At 40.2% G+C, this 16123-nt stretch overlaps 3 protein-coding genes across 4 annotated transcripts in view; 1 reads left to right on the forward strand and 2 right to left on the reverse strand.

The window, feature by feature from the left end:
• LOC104965286 (phospholipid-transporting ATPase ID-like) overlaps positions 1-16123 on the reverse strand; it is a 718806-nt gene that overhangs the window by 265717 nt on the left and 436966 nt on the right. The window lies entirely within an intron of this gene.
• On the reverse strand, positions 100-7336 carry LOC104964662 (transcriptional coactivator YAP1-like). 2 transcript variants are annotated; one of them, XM_010793505.1, is made up of 8 exons: positions 7130-7336; positions 6595-6826; positions 4977-5197; positions 4142-4296; positions 3022-3123; positions 2714-2814; positions 568-680; positions 100-198 (listed from the first exon to the last, which is right to left on the reverse strand). In XM_010793505.1, exons 2-7 carry the CDS (start codon positions 6796-6798, stop codon positions 627-629), a joined length of 837 nt encoding a protein of 278 aa, XP_010791807.1. In that variant the 5' UTR covers positions 6799-6826; positions 7130-7336; the 3' UTR covers positions 100-198; positions 568-626. The 2 variants fall into 2 exon arrangements, with proteins under 2 accessions (XP_010791807.1, XP_010791808.1); XM_010793506.1 differs by lacking the exon at positions 3022-3123.
• On the forward strand, positions 11497-14912 carry angptl5 (angiopoietin-like 5). The gene is made up of 8 exons (XM_010794108.1): positions 11497-11714; positions 12744-12915; positions 13039-13142; positions 13232-13325; positions 13578-13681; positions 13753-13873; positions 14357-14542; positions 14896-14912. The coding sequence occupies exons 1-8, from the start codon at positions 11658-11660 to the stop codon at positions 14910-14912; spliced, it is 855 nt and encodes a 284-aa protein (XP_010792410.1). The 5' UTR covers positions 11497-11657.

The raw sequence follows: 16123 nt of genomic DNA on the forward strand, positions 1-16123 counted from the left end.
TGTGTTGTGAGTGTGTGTGTTGGTGTGTTGTGCTGTGTGTGTTGTGTGTGTGTGTGTGTGTGTGTGTGTTGTGTTGGTGTGTGTGTGTGTATTACCAGTGTCCATGTGATCACAGGAGAGCTCAGCAGTGGTCCTGAGTTGCGGTGGTAAGCTGCTGACGCTCAGGCGCTGTCGGTGCTCTCATGCGAGATGTGAGCGCTGCGACAAGGAACACGATCATTCATTTATATCCGATTCATGTGTAGTAAAATACACTGAAAAGACTATCAAAAACACTCTGAATGACTAATCAAGTACACCTGATTTTAAAAAGTCCATAGGCTATTCTTTTACAAAATACATAATCCGTTCAGTAGACTTTTAGGCATTGAGAGTAATAACTAAATATTATAATTAGTAACCATCTTTAGTTTTCACTGATTTATTTCTACACTGTAACTGCTTTTCTTAAAGAAAATGCATTATAATACCTTTCCTACTTTTCTTCCTTTATGACACACCTCTGTGGATATTACTACAATACAATAAAAGAGGGATCTTCGTACACATAAGTGAACTATGCACTACCCATTGACGTGTTGGTTCGTGTTTGAGGATCGTCCTGACATCCAGAGTATGGACAAGTGTTAGTGCGTTCCTGTCATGGTCCATCCCGGGGCATCTGGTCCTTCTCCTGCCTCCTACAACACAACAAACAATATAAAATCCAAATGTACGTTTTAAATTGGTCACTTTAATTACTGAAACTCTGAACATAAATATCAAATACAATGATATTACACAAGAATAACAATTAATTAAAGGTCCCCCTATTAGCCTAACTGTTTTTCAGTCAACTATAATTATTAGGTCTCAGATATATACACAACATGTCTCTGACAGTAGTTTGCTCGAAACACCAAACAGATCATGCATTTGTAGCATCCATAATCCCCTCTGTTTCAGCCCTGTTTCCAAAAGTGCTTATCTCTAGTGGCGCATTTCACACTAACACGCCCTCGCTCGGTTGCTAGGCCTCGTTAGACTGGCTCAACTTTACCTCATTCACACCAACGGTGTTTCAGTGGCCGGTTCAGAGCTGGAGCTTGGAAAGCACAGGGTTTTCTTGTTCACACCGCAGCGGAGCAGACCTCTTAGCCTCCGGGAATCCGTTTCGTTTCAGGCACCAAAAATATGTTCTGTAGAGCAAAAGCAACACCGCATACGTTACGCTTACGTCGAGGCGGGGGGCAGGGGCAGGGAGGCGGGATCAACTACCTGAACACACAAAAAGACCTGCGTTATCCAGTTTGTACACAACGATGGAAAAAACTTTAACAAGCGAGCACGTTAGTGGTACACTGAAGAGACCCAGCTACCTACTGGGAATCTGGTCTTCCGAAGAGGTACAGAGGAAGCTGGAGCACAATCGGCCCATTGTTGTTGTTGTCGGTGTCAAGCTGTGAGGGTTTCCGCGGCGGGTTTGGCTTTATGAAGCAGGCACGCAAACGGTTACCGTCATGATGCAAACGATGACGCAATGACGCAGCACACAGTCGAGACTCTGGGCAGTGTGAAAGAGAGCCAAAGCTAAACCGAAAGAACCGGGTTCTGATGAACTGAAAAGCTCTAGCACGGAAGCTTTGAACGGGAGTTGCGTTGGTGTGAAATGACGTCATCTTCAAGAGAGCCCCAGAAAAAACAACATCAGCGTTAGCTGTTAAGCACTCAGAGCTCACAGCTCCTCATATCTGTTCAGAAACTAGACAAAAGTAGTTAAACAATGCAAAACCAAGCAGACTGCCTGTGTCATGGCGAATGCAGTCGCGCTGCCTTTTTTTATGTCTGTATAGGGAGCGTTGTTGTGAGTGTGGACCGGTCGGAGCATATATTGCGTTAGCTTAGCCAGCAAGCTCTATTTAGAAACAAGTATTTTAAAAAGTTTTTCGCCCTGCCGTCTGTCTGCAGACTTGTCAAAGCAATTAATTCATGGTTTTTACTACACCGGTATCAGTATGTGATACTTCGCGCATCCATTTTGAACACGTGGTATTAACAATTAAATCACGGTCAAATATGTTTCATCTTGTTGTAGTTGTAGCCCCTTGCCAGCGATTCTCTCTCCTAGTTTATGCATACTCAGCCCAACTCAGCCTGGTTGTTCCTGGGCCGTAGAAACCACGATTTTATGGGCCAGAAAACTGTGAAATAGTACCGCTAGCCGGTACTACGCTAAGTGGAAACGCAACCAAAAACGGGCCCCGCACGGCTCGGCACGCTTAAAGCGAGCTCCGCGCTGTAGTGGAAATGCGCCATATCTGTTACTTTAGATGAAAATAAGGAGCCACTCCCCACACCCCTCTGCGAGATATTTGGTTAAAAATAACACAATGGTGCTCTAGGAGGAGATTCAGGTGATACGGTGGGGGGGGGTACCTTGGTTGGTGATTGGCTGATGGTTACACAAGCCAAAAAAGTCGTTATGACATCATAAAGTGGCCAAAATCTGATCAGCTCATTTTCAGACAGGTTTTTATAGAAATGGATCAGGACAAAAAGAGAGAGAATCTTTTTTCCTGAAACTTTCAGAGTCTCTTTACACAGAGGAGACACATGGTTATGTATAAGAGACATGAAAAAGTGGATTTTGCATAATAGGTGACCTTTAAGGCTGCTTGTGTTGTGAGTTTTAGAATGGAGTGAAATGGCACATCCAAGTTATTGTATTTCTGACCTGTGTGTGTTGTGGAGGCAGGCCTTGTTTGCATCTGAGCCTTTCCTTTTCTTGCCTCTGCTGCAGCGCCAAACCATGGAGACCAGGGATCATCTTCTGGGCTGGAACATAAAAGTCATAGAAGAAGAACATTTAAAAATTAAGTAAACTTTTCCACAGATTTATACATTTCAGGTAAACTTGTCAAAACTTTGGGTTCTTTCTTATTTTGGTTGCCAACTTGTGATGGTTGGACATTGGAACAAAATGCTTCTCATTGACAAACAAGAATTGTCAATTCAGGAGACACAAGTTTGATAGTGTGCTACCTAGACGCGGGTCGACCCATGCGGTGGTCGTATTTATGTGATCGATGTAGTACACCTCTCCATCTGCAGTCACAGCCTTCTCCCAGCCTTCAGGCAGTGGACCTGAACAGCAGTGAAAGTACACAGTGAGAAGGCAAATGGTGGATGGAGTGAATGGCGTGTGAAAGTAGAAAAGTCAAAAAACTGGCCCACGTCCTTAAAGGTTTGTGCAGCTTTTAGTCTGCAGAGGTTTTATAATGAATAGAAGTGAAGGTTAGTGGGTAAATAGCGACAGTATATGATGTTCTGTAGGGTAAAAGTGTACCAAGCTATGTGCATCTTGTCTAAATGCAGAGGGTGGCAGAGAGTAAACACCACAGTAAATCAATGACTTCGTTCTCAGTGAAAAAGAAAGAGGAATTCCAAATGTGGTTTTTTTTTGCCCTTGAAGGGTCTATTCAGCCAAATGACAATATAAGCAACATCTTGTTACCGATCTACTGGCCATATCATTCTGGATAATCCACAGTTTATTTATAATAATTATGAATTACACACATTATAGAAAGTTTGCATTACTTTAGTAGAAAGTCGTTTCAATGAAGTTGGTCACAGCAAAGTCTGTGGGTTGTCCAGAGTGACTGTTAAATACGTTTTAAAATACTTCCTTGTATTCAACTTGCATTCAATAATGTCTTGGCATTGGTTTCTTTGTATTCGCTCTCTCTGTTTCGGTTTTTATGAAAGCAAAACTCAAATAAACACTAAAAAGAGAAGTGACAAGAGCGGAAAGGCAACAACCATTTACCAAGCTATACAACCTGCTTCAAAATAAGAAAAGGGAGATTTATGAGCCCATTCAATGCACTGCAGCACTCATGTATTATCAAGAGAGTCTGAGATTCCGATCTCTCATTTCATAGCATTATTAGTTAAACCTAGGCTTTAATCTGCAGTACGATTTATATAATTCCCACCAAAGTCACCAGAGCAATGGATGCAGACACCAAAAAGGGGAATCCTGAAGAAAACACACCCAGCAAAGACCAGGCCCCAGATGATGGGGTTAAACACTGAAAAGAAGGTCTGTGCTTTGAAGGGAAACTGGAGGGTGAGAGTGGGGAGGAGAGCAGAGTGCTACCTGTCTCTGGATTGATGTTCTGCTGTAGCGTAGTGGGAGCAGGGTTGCTGAGGGAGTGGGCGTGGATCGGAGTGCCGGAGATGGGATGCTGAGCTGCAGCCGACTGAAGCTGCGCGATTCGAGGGTCGTGCCAAGTGGTTGTCTTATCCACGTGACTGTGAACATACAACAAGTTTCAACATGTCTGCATCTGCAACCTGATGGATAAGAAGCGCAAGACACATTTTAACCTCGGACCTGCTTTACCTGTACTACCTGTAGCCTTTGACAGGAGGGAGCTCTCCACGTGTGTAAAACTGACTGAAACCACACAGCTTGCAGAACTAGTTGCTAGCCCTTTCTGTTTGCATGCACCTGATCAGCTTGAATCCTGGTTATATCTGCAGTGCTGCGTGTCCCTTTCCTTTAATTATGTGCTTTCTCTAGCAAAATATTCAACAAGGATATTTTCTATAACAGGAAGATACTCCTCCTGGGTATTTTTAAATAGCTTGATGCTCCAGATAGAATACAGATTATATGAATCCTCTTTATTAAGTCATATATCAAGTGAAAATGTGCTGAAGTGATGCTTTTCTCATCATTCATTTATGGACAATCAGCAAGCAATTTAAAGCAATCTCTCTGAGCTTTGGGGACATGTGAGGGGTAATGTTACTATTTATTATGTACTGAAAATAATAATGAGTTGCATCCATGTACCAGGTAAGTGCCGATGAGGAAATGCAGATTTTAGAACAAGGTGGAGCTGACGCTTCTGTCTAAACAGAAAGCATTTCAGGTAACCCGCAGTGTGGCAGATCAAACATGTTGATAAACAGAAGTTAGACCTTACTTGAGGAAATAACGTTGGCCAGTGGGCGTTTTGGCCATTTCCCAACCGTGGGGGAGTGGCATGTCGTCAGGTATGAGTGCTGCCGCCGCCGCAGCCGCCGCCACCGCTACATCTGCTGCTTGAGTGGAGAGCGAGTTGAGTGGAAGGGAGGCCGGGGAGGATTGGGAGCGGCTGTGCTTAGGAGGAGTGAGGGAGCCGTACACACCTCCATCTGAACTGGCCTGACGAGAAACAAGCAGGGTTGACAACTCCCAAGACTACAAACCACAATCAGAAACATAAACCAGCAGGAAGAAAAGATTTGGATGGTAACAAGAGAGAGCCAAGGTGAAACAAACACTGAGAAGAAGAACAGTGAAACTGGCTGGCTTACTCTCAAATAGGGTTAAATTACTACCAAGAAGTTTCACCGATTGTTCTTTTTGAAAATGGAAAAACAGATCAGTGAATAGTTTACCAGCTTTAGTGTTGATTGGTAAAGTGTTTGAGCCACATCTTCATCTCTCAGAGATTCATGGTCTGTTTGCTGGTAATGAAACAAATGACGGGAGCCAAAATCGAAATGGTTTATACCACAATCTTTTGGAAATATTTTTGCTGGTCAGATTATTGTTTTAGTTATTTGTAATGCTAATGTTTAATAATACAAATTAACTAGAGCAAGAGTCTCACCGTTTTTGGTTTTCTGCTTACATGATAGTGGGTTAAATACATCTGGCCTGTTGGTCTTATAAAACCCAGGACATTTGAAGACTTCCCCCTGCACTGAGGGTAATATTAGCCTGATGGTCATCATTTTATTCCCACTATTATATAAACCAAACAAACAATTATAGTAAAATTATTATAGATGTACTCCTGATTTAAAAGATGGTCTATTATTTCTATTAACTACAATACCAATTTAGTGCTATTAATAGTTTGTCCCTGAGATATGAGAATGGAGATGGGAAAAATAATATATATTTTAATTCGCATTATTATGCAACGCAACAACTTACTAATGTCACGCATCAGGTAGTATTGGGTTGTATTGCATTGTTCTGGTTTCTCGTATTTACTTAATGTAGTTGATGTACTTAGTGGAATTGGTGGGAAGTAACTAAGTACATTTACTCAAGTACTGTACTTAAGTACAATTTTGAGAGACTTGTGCTTTGATTGAGTATTTCAATGTTATGCTACTTTGTACTTCTACTCTACTACAATTCAGAGGTAAATCATGTACTAATACTGTACTATATTTACTTCATACCGGTTAGTTACTTTGCAGATTGGGATTAATGATGGGAAATATAATTCAAATTTAAATCAGACTTTAGTTCCACCTGGAGTAAATTCACAATCTACCCTGCAGCATACAAACTCATTCAAACTAGCTGCACCTTTACCAGCTTTGATAACACTTTAAAGCATCATTAATTAAAGTGAAAACTAATTATATTATTCAGAATTGGACCAATTTGCAGAATGACTACTTTAACTATATTTTTGATACCAATACTTGTTCTACTTTTATTACTTGAGTAACCTTTTGAATGCAGTACTTTTACTTGTAACAGAGTATTCCTACTCTCAAGTACTTCTACTTTTACTTTTTGCAGCAGTGTTTTAGTACTTGTCTGGAGTGGCCTCGGAAGTCCGGCTGCCTGAAGAAGGAGTCCGGGAGTTTCCTCATCCTCATGGGCAGAGAGGGCGGCTGTCGGACGGACTCGCTGGGGTTCATCACGGCGTTGAACAGGGCCTCGAGCTCCGTCTGCGAGTCCCCGCGGACGTGCACGATCTGCTGCCCGGCCGCAGGCACGCCGCGGTGCGCGTCCATGTCGCCAAGTTTCGGTGTCGAAACAAATCTGTCGAAAAGTTACAATACAATAACATTAGAATAAACGCAAGGCCCGGATAATACTACATGCGCCTGAGTGCAGGAGTTTTGATCGGATTTGTTTACACTTTTAAACCCCCCCACCCCCACCCCATTTGAACTTTTGTGTCCTTGTCTGTCTGTTTCAAACTCTCACTGTTCGGAAGTCAATCAGCTGTGAAAAGACGCCAAATACTCGGGTAAAGAAGTCGAAGGAGATACATTAAAAATAGTGATCGCTGACCAAAGTAAATCTCAGCAGCGCACAACACGTTACATGCCTCCCACATACCTTCAAGCAGCCAGACCGTTTCCCCCCTCTCTCTCTCTCTCTCTCTCTCTCTCCGTATTCCTGCAGGGAAAAATAAAATTGGAGAAATCACAGCCGGGAAAACACTCAGACGGCTATTAATTTCCGATGCAAACTTTGATCTAAAAGTCTCTCCAAAGTGAAAAAACTACACATAAATATGACACTAGTTTGAGAAAGTGATTTCAGCGAGACCTCCAAACTTTTTTCACATCCACTGTTGAGTCCAGATTCATGTGATAGTGCTGAGGGGCGGGGTTGTAGGGTTTAAAGCTGCCGCAGTTGCAGGGGAAATATTTTACTCTGACATAAACCATCAACACAAGGCGTAGAAAACAAGGTTGTACAATTGATTTATCCACAGCTCCAACTGCAACACAAGCAAGTGTCTTTACCCGTTGTAAATACAAGGAAATCAGTAATATTAGAGTAAACTCAAAGTCTTTGGCAAGGTTTTAATTCCCCTCCGTGCAACCTTTTAAGTTAATGCGGTTTACCCCCTGTGAGGAAAGAGGCGGAGGGCCAAGAGGTGACAGACAACCAAAGATGAAACACTTGAGAGGGGAAATTAGACTTTTTGGGGCCTGGGTCTGGTCTGGTTTTGGGGGGTTGGGGAGGGGTGGTTGGGAAGTTGTGCTGAGAAAACATCCGCCCCTGATGAGGCCGAGCCAGCCGGAGCCGCAGCGGCCTGCCCTCTGCTGGAAGACACGCGCACTGCTGGGAGACACGCGCACTGCTGGAAGATACGCGCACTGCTAGAGACACGCGCACTGTGGAAGACACGCACACTGTGGACTGATCAAAAGGGTCTGACTGGACTGGGGTTCCTGTCCAATAGAGGTGGGAGAAGTACTCAGATATTGTACTTAAGTAAAGGTAGAAGTACCAGAGTGTAGGAATACTCTGTTGCAAGTAAAAGTACTTCATTCAAAATGTTACTCAAGTAAAAGTAGAAACGTATTGGCATCAAAATATACTTAAAGTGCCAAAAGTAAAAGTACCCATTATGCAGATTGGTCCATTTCAGAATAATATACATTATAAGTTTTGATTATAATTATTGATTCATTAATGCGTTTATCAAAGCTGTTAAAGGTGCAGCTAGTTTGAATGACACGGTATAGTTTGTGAATTTACTCCAGGTGTAACTAAAGTCTTATTTTAGTGTTGAGTACAATTCAAATCATTAATCAAAATCTGCAAAGTAACTAAAGGTATTTAATAAATGTAGTGGAGTAACAGTACACGATATACCTCTGAATTGTAGTGGAGAAAAAGATACAAAGGAGCATAAAATAGAAATGCTCAAGTAAAGTACAAGTCACTCGAAATTGTAAGAACAATACTTAAATGTATTTACACCACTGCTATCCAACAACTAATTCAATAATTGCATCATTATAATCCACCAGAGTAAATATACCATAATCACACAGGACGCCACAGACTGTTTTTAATTAGTTATTTGTCAAAAACAATGTTTTTTTAACGATCGAATTACAATGAAAATGTGTTTGATATGAGGATATATTTGTATTATATGTTATAATATAACAGAGGATAACTAGTCAATATTTCACATGAATGACATTGAAGCAATTGAAAATTAAGAGTTTTCAATAAAAAAGCTGCTGTTTTCTTCATAACAATGAATCAGAATACCTTTATTCGTCCCACAGAGGGGACATTTAAATCGTTAAAGCAAGTAAAGAGACAAAATAGCTTAATACAATTAAGTGTACAAAATTAAAGTAGAAAAGTACAATTTACTAAATACACATCCAGTACCAGTAACAGTTTTTAACCAGGTGAAAGTATTAAAGGTGGAAGTATATCTATTGCACAAATATTTATTCTTATATAAATATATATATTGCACAGTTCCCGTGTCAAATGGTACTAACATTTGTTTGTAAAAGGAATTTTTCCAACCCCGTTAATCAAAAATACTTTTCACAAATATGGGCAAGTTAGCACCAATTATTTTATTAAATTTATTCAAAATAATTGGAATAGTATCATTTTTAGGTATTATATCATATAGCTAAATAAATGTATAAGGACTGTCCTTTTGAGCATGTCACACTGTAAGACGTGGTTTTATACATGAGGTCCAGTCATCATTAGCAATACTTATTATTTGTACCGATATGATCAATTTGTTTCTGTGTGGTGGATTATCATTGACAATAGCAACAGTTCAATATGAACACAGTTGTAATGTAATACAAACCAGAGCGCAGCAGATGGCACTGTAATACCTTCACACCTGTGAGGCATATTGTTTGTCATTACTTTACTGCAAACTCTCAGAAGTATTTTCAAAACAAAAGCCCTCGTCTGGAAAAAGACAGTTGATGGTAGATAAATGCTTTGACATATTGTGAGACAGGCTTTAATGCCATCTCAGAGCCTATATTAATAAGACTATGGAGGGCGTGATGAGGGCTTTCCTTGTTCGGTAACGTTGGAAAAATATTGATGGAGAGAAGAGTGTGCAGGGACCGCCTTCAAAGGTCAACACCAAAAGATCACAATGCAAACATAGTATACAACTTCAATGTCATTAAGGTAAAGTTCTACCAAAATCAATTCACACATATTCTAACCGTTCCCCTACTGGCTCTTGAAGGTATTAATGCATTTTCATCATTTTGGAAATATTCAATGTTCCACTGTTATACAGTTAAGTGCTACCAATAACACGTAATACATTGATGGTCTCCTGTTGGTTATACTACAACACTTATGTGTTTGCATACATTTGGTAATCTGTTCTTGTGCAATCTAGTGCTCCACAGTCGAACAGTGCGATGGTGCCAAATTCACATAACACATTATTGGTCTGTCGCTGGTTAAAATACACATCTAGGATTAGAACAATATACATTTGCTTAATCTTGGTAAACATTGTTCATGGAAAATAAACTTCTGGACATCTGGCCAGTGCAGCAGCTCCACCTCTCTCTCCCTTAGCGAAAGTTATTATTGATACGAATGTATTATTATATATTATACGAATATACACTGACTTCAATTAAAGTGACTTTTATTTCATTTATTTTTGTAAAAAACGCAACCCATATTCTGTTTTACTGCATGCTCCCTTAAACGTACAAAATCCCATAGTATAAAAATTACAAGGTGTTTAACGGGGATTAACGTGCAGGGACAGACCATAACTAAGGTGTTGATTAATGAGCTATAAAGCTGCTGGTCGGAAGGTGGATTAATTACACTGTTTGGGAAACTTATCTGCTTTTATTGACACTTCATATCTCTCTGATATGTGAATAGGAAGCCCCTGGCTGGTTATTTTAGCATAGCATAAAGACCAGAAACAGTTATCACTTCACATTACCTTAGAAAACCACAATGTGTCTTTCTTAAGCCTAGATGTTTTACTGATTGACGTTTAGAGATGTTGGAAGGCAGATGTGGTTAGCTTGAGAAAGGCTAGCTGTTCCCTGCTTCAAGTCTTTATGCTATGCCAAGTTTTTCTTTACATTAGAGGCAGATTTAGACATAACAGTACAAAAAAAACGTTATTTCAAGAATATCAAACTATTTATTTATCCAACTTTTTCCTACCTAAGCACTAAAGTCGAGTATATATGATCTCATTATCTCGCCTGGCAGATATAATGTGTCATTCACATGCAGAGCGCTTTACAAGAGCATGTAACATGGGACAGATGTGGGGGGCCCTGAGGCTGCCGCACCAGGCTTTTCACATTCCTCTCACTGACCATGCCTGTAAACTAACACAGGTTCAGAACAACAGAAAATCTTTTCTTTGGCTCCCACTGCAAAGTTTTCCAGGGAAGCGACAGGCCGGCCGGCTCCAGCTGGACTCTGACAGGAATGTCCTTTTGCTCTTTTCACTCTCCTCTCTGCTTAACTGCCCAGTTAACAGAAGTAATTGGTCTGACCCTGTAGGAGGCTGTTTTCAGATGTATGAGTCAGTGGTCAAAGACAGAAGAGGGGGGGGGAAATATGAGCACAGAGGCACCCTGCCGTCACCGCACCCCATGCCTTCAGCTCCCATGCAAAGACACAAGCAGAGAGAAAGTGTTCCTACTATTAAACAAGCTGCCCATTTCCCTTTCCCCACATCTGTTTCTCATGCGGGTGGCAGGATATAACCTGTAAAATAACATCACTGAGGGGGGAGGTAATAACCCTGTACCACAAATTTTGAATCAGCACATTTGAGCTGCTTGTCAGAAATACATCCAGACTTTTATCACCAACTCGTTTACAAATTTGACCTGTTATTTACAGGGGATGTTGTCATGGGAGTTTACGAGAAAAAGTGGGAGTGACTGATGGAGGTGGCAAGAAGGAGGCAGTCAGGGAGAAGTTTGACAACTGAGAGGAAGGAGCAGATGTTGAGAACTCTTGGTAGAAAGGAGGACATGAGAGGGGAAATAGCAGACTCTGTGGAAAAATAAAGCATATGAAAGAGAGGCTGTTGCTGACGGAGTGGGAATAATCAAAGTCAGACGACATGATGTGGACAACAACTGTCCTTCTGCTGCTTGTGCCTCATCTGCTTTCCTCCACAGTATGTATGAGATGCATGTCATTAATATGTTCAACTTTGCACAGTCAGCAGGAATTATTGGATATTTTGCAGATGACTTGTACCTAACTAATCCTGGTGTACTCTAGCAGATCAAAGGGTTTAGAGGTAGGCGTTATAACTAGATGATGAATCATTATTATTTCTTTAACCTTTTTCTGGGTTTTTTAAACATTACACTAGTTATCAAAATAGTGTGTTTATGGAAAATAGGTTTAAACTTAAGTATTCAGATCATATTTCAATATAAAAACACTTAATTGTGAAAAAAGTCCTGTACTGAAATGATTATTTAAGTAAAAGGAAATAAATATTAACAAATATTAACTATAATGACTTTTAATATAAAAAACTGTACATATAACATTGGATTTTCACAACTTGTGCATACTTATGAGTTCAGACTGTTTGTTGTGTTTTTTTTAGGTGAAGCCGATTGTAACTATATTACACTTAAAACAAAAAAAATAGTTTCACATTAAAAACCAACACCTTCCCGAGTGCCTGTATATTGAAAGATATATAAAATAGTTGCCACATTAGAATAATGAGAACATTATAAATATTCTTGAAACAAGATTCAGAAGCTTATCATTTGTGTTTTATTCAAAGTAAAAAACACTGCAAAATGTTACAAAATAATATTTACCAGATGCATTTTCCCTCTAAATAAGCTGTGTTTAAGTCTCAAGTATAATTACATGAAAATTGTACAAGTACAGAGAAGAACATTAAAGCCCTTCTCAAGTAAAATGTGAGACAATTTAATTTGTATTTCATGATTTAAAGACAGGAATTGCTTTTACAGTGTGTTTGTGTGTAGCCAACCAGGATGTCACATCTAAACTTTGTTGATCCCAGATGATATTTAATAATTTGCACACATGGCAGAGAGTATTAGATCTAGAAGCTAATCAGGACTTTGTGTCAGATAGTTACAACATGATGCATGATTTAAGTACAGACTTACCCCCGTGTAATCATCTCTCACTGTTCTGTCTTGATTTCCAGGAGACGGGAAACAGTGCCAATTTTAACGAATCAGACATAGTTGATGAAGACTTCTCTGATGCTCCTGTGAAAGGCCAGAAAGTTGCTGGAGGGGTCAAAGGTCGGGACACGTGCTCCATCCCGTGTGACATCACTGTCAAGCTGCTACGAGATGAGAAACATTCGATCTGTGGTGAAAAAATAATAATATTTATTTGTGTCATTGTTTCCTCTATCATCGCCATCGTTGTTCAGAATCTGTGTGTGTGTGTGTGTGTGTGTGTGTGCGTGTGCGTGTGCGTGTGTGTGTGTGTAGGCCAGTTACAGCAGACTCTGTTGGCGTTTGGACGCAGCACCCGGAAGCTGATCAGAGACGTGATGGAGGAGCAGCAGAGGGCTCTGGACATCCTCAGCACTCAGGTAAAATGGAGTCCTCCTTTTCTCTCTTAGTCACATCGTTTCTAAGCGTCTCATTGGCTGGTTCATGTATAGCAGTGTCACATCTCCAGGTCACAGAGCTGACGACCAAAGTGCAGACGCTCAACTCTGAGGTTCAGAGAAGCAACACGGAGATGTACTCCATCAAACCTGTGCAATCCCACGGTAAATCACACAAGAACCTTTAACCTCTACGAAACGTCAACTTTTCACGACAACATGACACGCTCTATTTCTGGTTTTCACTTGTCTAAGAAGTAATTGAAAATTCCCAACACTGAGAAATATTTAATCATTAATATATCTGAAATATTTTAACACCAGATACATGGTTTACAAAATAAATCCACAGGTTCATCCTTATGTGAATGTAATTTCTACTTCCTGATGACAGAAGAGTGTGTTTGCTTTGATTAGGACGGGACTGCAGTGACATCAAGGACAATCTTATGTCAGTTGTGCCCAAGATCCCGAGTGGTATTTACATCGTCCACCCGGAGAATACAGACTCTTCTTTTGAGGTAGACGTCTCTCATACTTCAGTCCTTCACAGTTCCTCGGTCACCACTTAAACAAACTAAATGTGCTTCAGGTTTTCTGTGAGATGGACTACATGGGGGGCGGATGGACGGTGATGCAGCGGAGGACTGATGGATTAACGGACTTCAAACGACCCTGGGCGGATTATGTTGATGGCTTTGGACATCTTGCAGGTTGTACTAACTTCATTTAGACTCTGTGAGAAGCATATTTCCTATTTTAAGAATGAAATAAGCCTTAGGTGGAGGTTGAGATGCTAGAAACAACAGTTTGAGCTAGAGTTACAGATTCAAATATCACTGAAGAATTATTTAGATTTCCAATCGCAGACGTCTCTTTTGCTATACATTTTGTGGAAACTTACATTTTGCATAGGCTTGCTGCAAAGTGTCTTGCTCAGTATCAATAAATACATACAAAATAATTGAAGTTATCCAAAATTGTGAAATGCTTTAGAATATCTAGGTGAAGATTTCAAGATGTACTTAAAACAAAGTAAACACAAGACTGCTAAATCATGCATAGTCATGTTTCATCATGTTTAAATGCCACCAAAGCACAAATGTCATCATCAGACTGGAGACTGCCAATCAATATTGCTCTTGTCAATGATCGCAATAACGGCACGATATCTAATTTTTCTGGTGTGTGTATAGGGGAACACTGGTTGGGTCTGAAGAAGGTGTTTCATATAGTAAACCAGAAAGAGACCCGCTTCCAGCTTCACGTCGCTTTGGTGTCGCAGGATGACGTCACCTCTTATGCTTCATATGATGATTTCCACCTGGACAATGAAACCCAGTTTTTCTGTATTCACCTGGGCAGATATTCGGGAAGCGCAGGTAAGACTTTATAAATCAAAGCTTACAAAAAGCAAGTGAATAAAATGTTGTGCTTTTCTTAACTCAAATGATAAATGAACTATATCTTTAACCCTCAACATGGAACAACCTGCACACATGTTCTATTTGCATGCAGACTTTTTGCACTACTTTTTATTTTGTATTTTGTATGTTGGATTGTTGGTTGTTAAGATTTCAGATCATTGCCATTTCTACACTGTAGCTTTGTGCATATCTTAGAACAGCAAACTCCCTTGAAATGTTTAAAAGCAAATTAAAAACCTATCTTTTTAACATGGCTTTTAATTTGGGTTAACTTTCAATTGTCACTAGTATCATTGTCCATTGTCCAGGTAAAAAATCCCATTGAGATCAACGATCTCTTTTACAAGGGAGACCTGCCGCACACTGGTTACACATTTAACAGAAAACAAAAAGGACACATACAACATAATGACAGGGGTACAATTGACAAACTTATTCACAAAGACAGGTACCAGGAGTATCAAATATCATTTCATCCAGCTGTGCTTTAAAATGACGCAAGGGAACCAAAATCTTCATTTTCAAAATGTTTTGCAGAGTGTTCCAAGCTAGATGGGCTGCGCACATAAAAGCTTTAGTGTCCAAAACAGTCCTAGCACTTGGTACATGTAATAAAAACACATCCTGGGATCTCAGGCAATAGCTACTTGCGACTCCCTGTGAAATCAGTGAGCAGATGTAAGGTGGCAGTTTACCCAGCATGGCTTTATGGATCTCAGCGCACTGTGATAGGCGGCATCTAACTTGATCAGGCAACGGGCAGGTGCATTCATATATATCAAATCACCATAGTCCAGCACAGGTAAAAAGGTGTGTGTAATTTATTTTACATTTTACATTTTTAATTGTTTTATTTTAACACATTATNGCGGTAGTGTTTTCTACCCATGAGCACCTCCCTCGGGTGAGTTTTTATTCTGGCAAGCCGATGCATTTCTTTTTTTTACAATAATGTCAAATAACGTCTTGCAATGTATTTCGTGAACAAACAAAAATGTGAATCGTGCGTGCGCTGTACAACTGTCCCTATATTTATTTTATGGATCGTTGATCAATTCTTCCCTTCTTGTCCTTCCTCATTCGGCCTCATCATCAGCCATAATTGCATCATATATTGTACAAAAATCACTAAAAATCTCACCTAACTTTCTTACAACTCACTGCCAAAGGTGACATGTTTCGAGAAGGGTGCCCAGGAAAGTTTTTGAACACTCAGCCCTGTCATCTTTGCTTGTTTCGCTCGATCCTCTTGTAGAACAGCAGATCCTTCACCAATAACAACACAAGAACCAGGAAACAGATCCTGCTCTGGGTTGATAGTTGGGGAGGTCCTTCAGGATGTCCTCCAGCTCCATAATCTTCCGTTTAGAAAGGCCTTTCCATCGCAGCAGGGCGGGCAGGATCTCCATGAACTTGCTGTGAATCAAAATCGTTTTTTTAGCATGAAATATTTTTTTTTTAAATACAAAAGTACTCATGGATGGCCCATTTCAGAATAAATTCAAAATCTACATTATTGGACAGCATTAAGAAAGA

This window comes from Notothenia coriiceps, unplaced genomic scaffold (genome assembly GCF_000735185.1).
Source record: "Notothenia coriiceps isolate Sejong01 unplaced genomic scaffold, NC01 NC01_scaffold00037244, whole genome shotgun sequence".
NCBI classification, from domain to species: domain Eukaryota; kingdom Metazoa; phylum Chordata; class Actinopteri; order Perciformes; family Nototheniidae; genus Notothenia; species Notothenia coriiceps.

Coding starts and splice junctions, on each gene's coding strand:
- angptl5 (XM_010794108.1), top strand. CDS start 11,658: ATGATGTGGACAACAACTGTCCTTCTGCTGCTTGTGCCTCATCTGCTT. Junction 12,916..13,038: donor TGAGAAACATTCGATCTGTG/GTGAAAAAATAA, acceptor GTGTGTGTGTAG/GCCAGTTACAGCAGACTCTG. Junction 13,143..13,231: donor TGGACATCCTCAGCACTCAG/GTAAAATGGAGT, acceptor TCACATCTCCAG/GTCACAGAGCTGACGACCAA.
- LOC104964662 (XM_010793505.1), bottom strand. CDS start 6,798: ATGGACGCGCACCGCGGCGTGCCTGCGGCCGGGCAGCAGATCGTGCAC. Junction 2,815..3,021: donor ATGGGTCGACCCGCGTCTAG/GTAGCACACTAT, acceptor TTTATGTTCCAG/CCCAGAAGATGATCCCTGGT. Junction 681..2,713: donor TGCCTCCACAACACACACAG/GTCAGAAATACA, acceptor GTTGTGTTGTAG/GAGGCAGGAGAAGGACCAGA.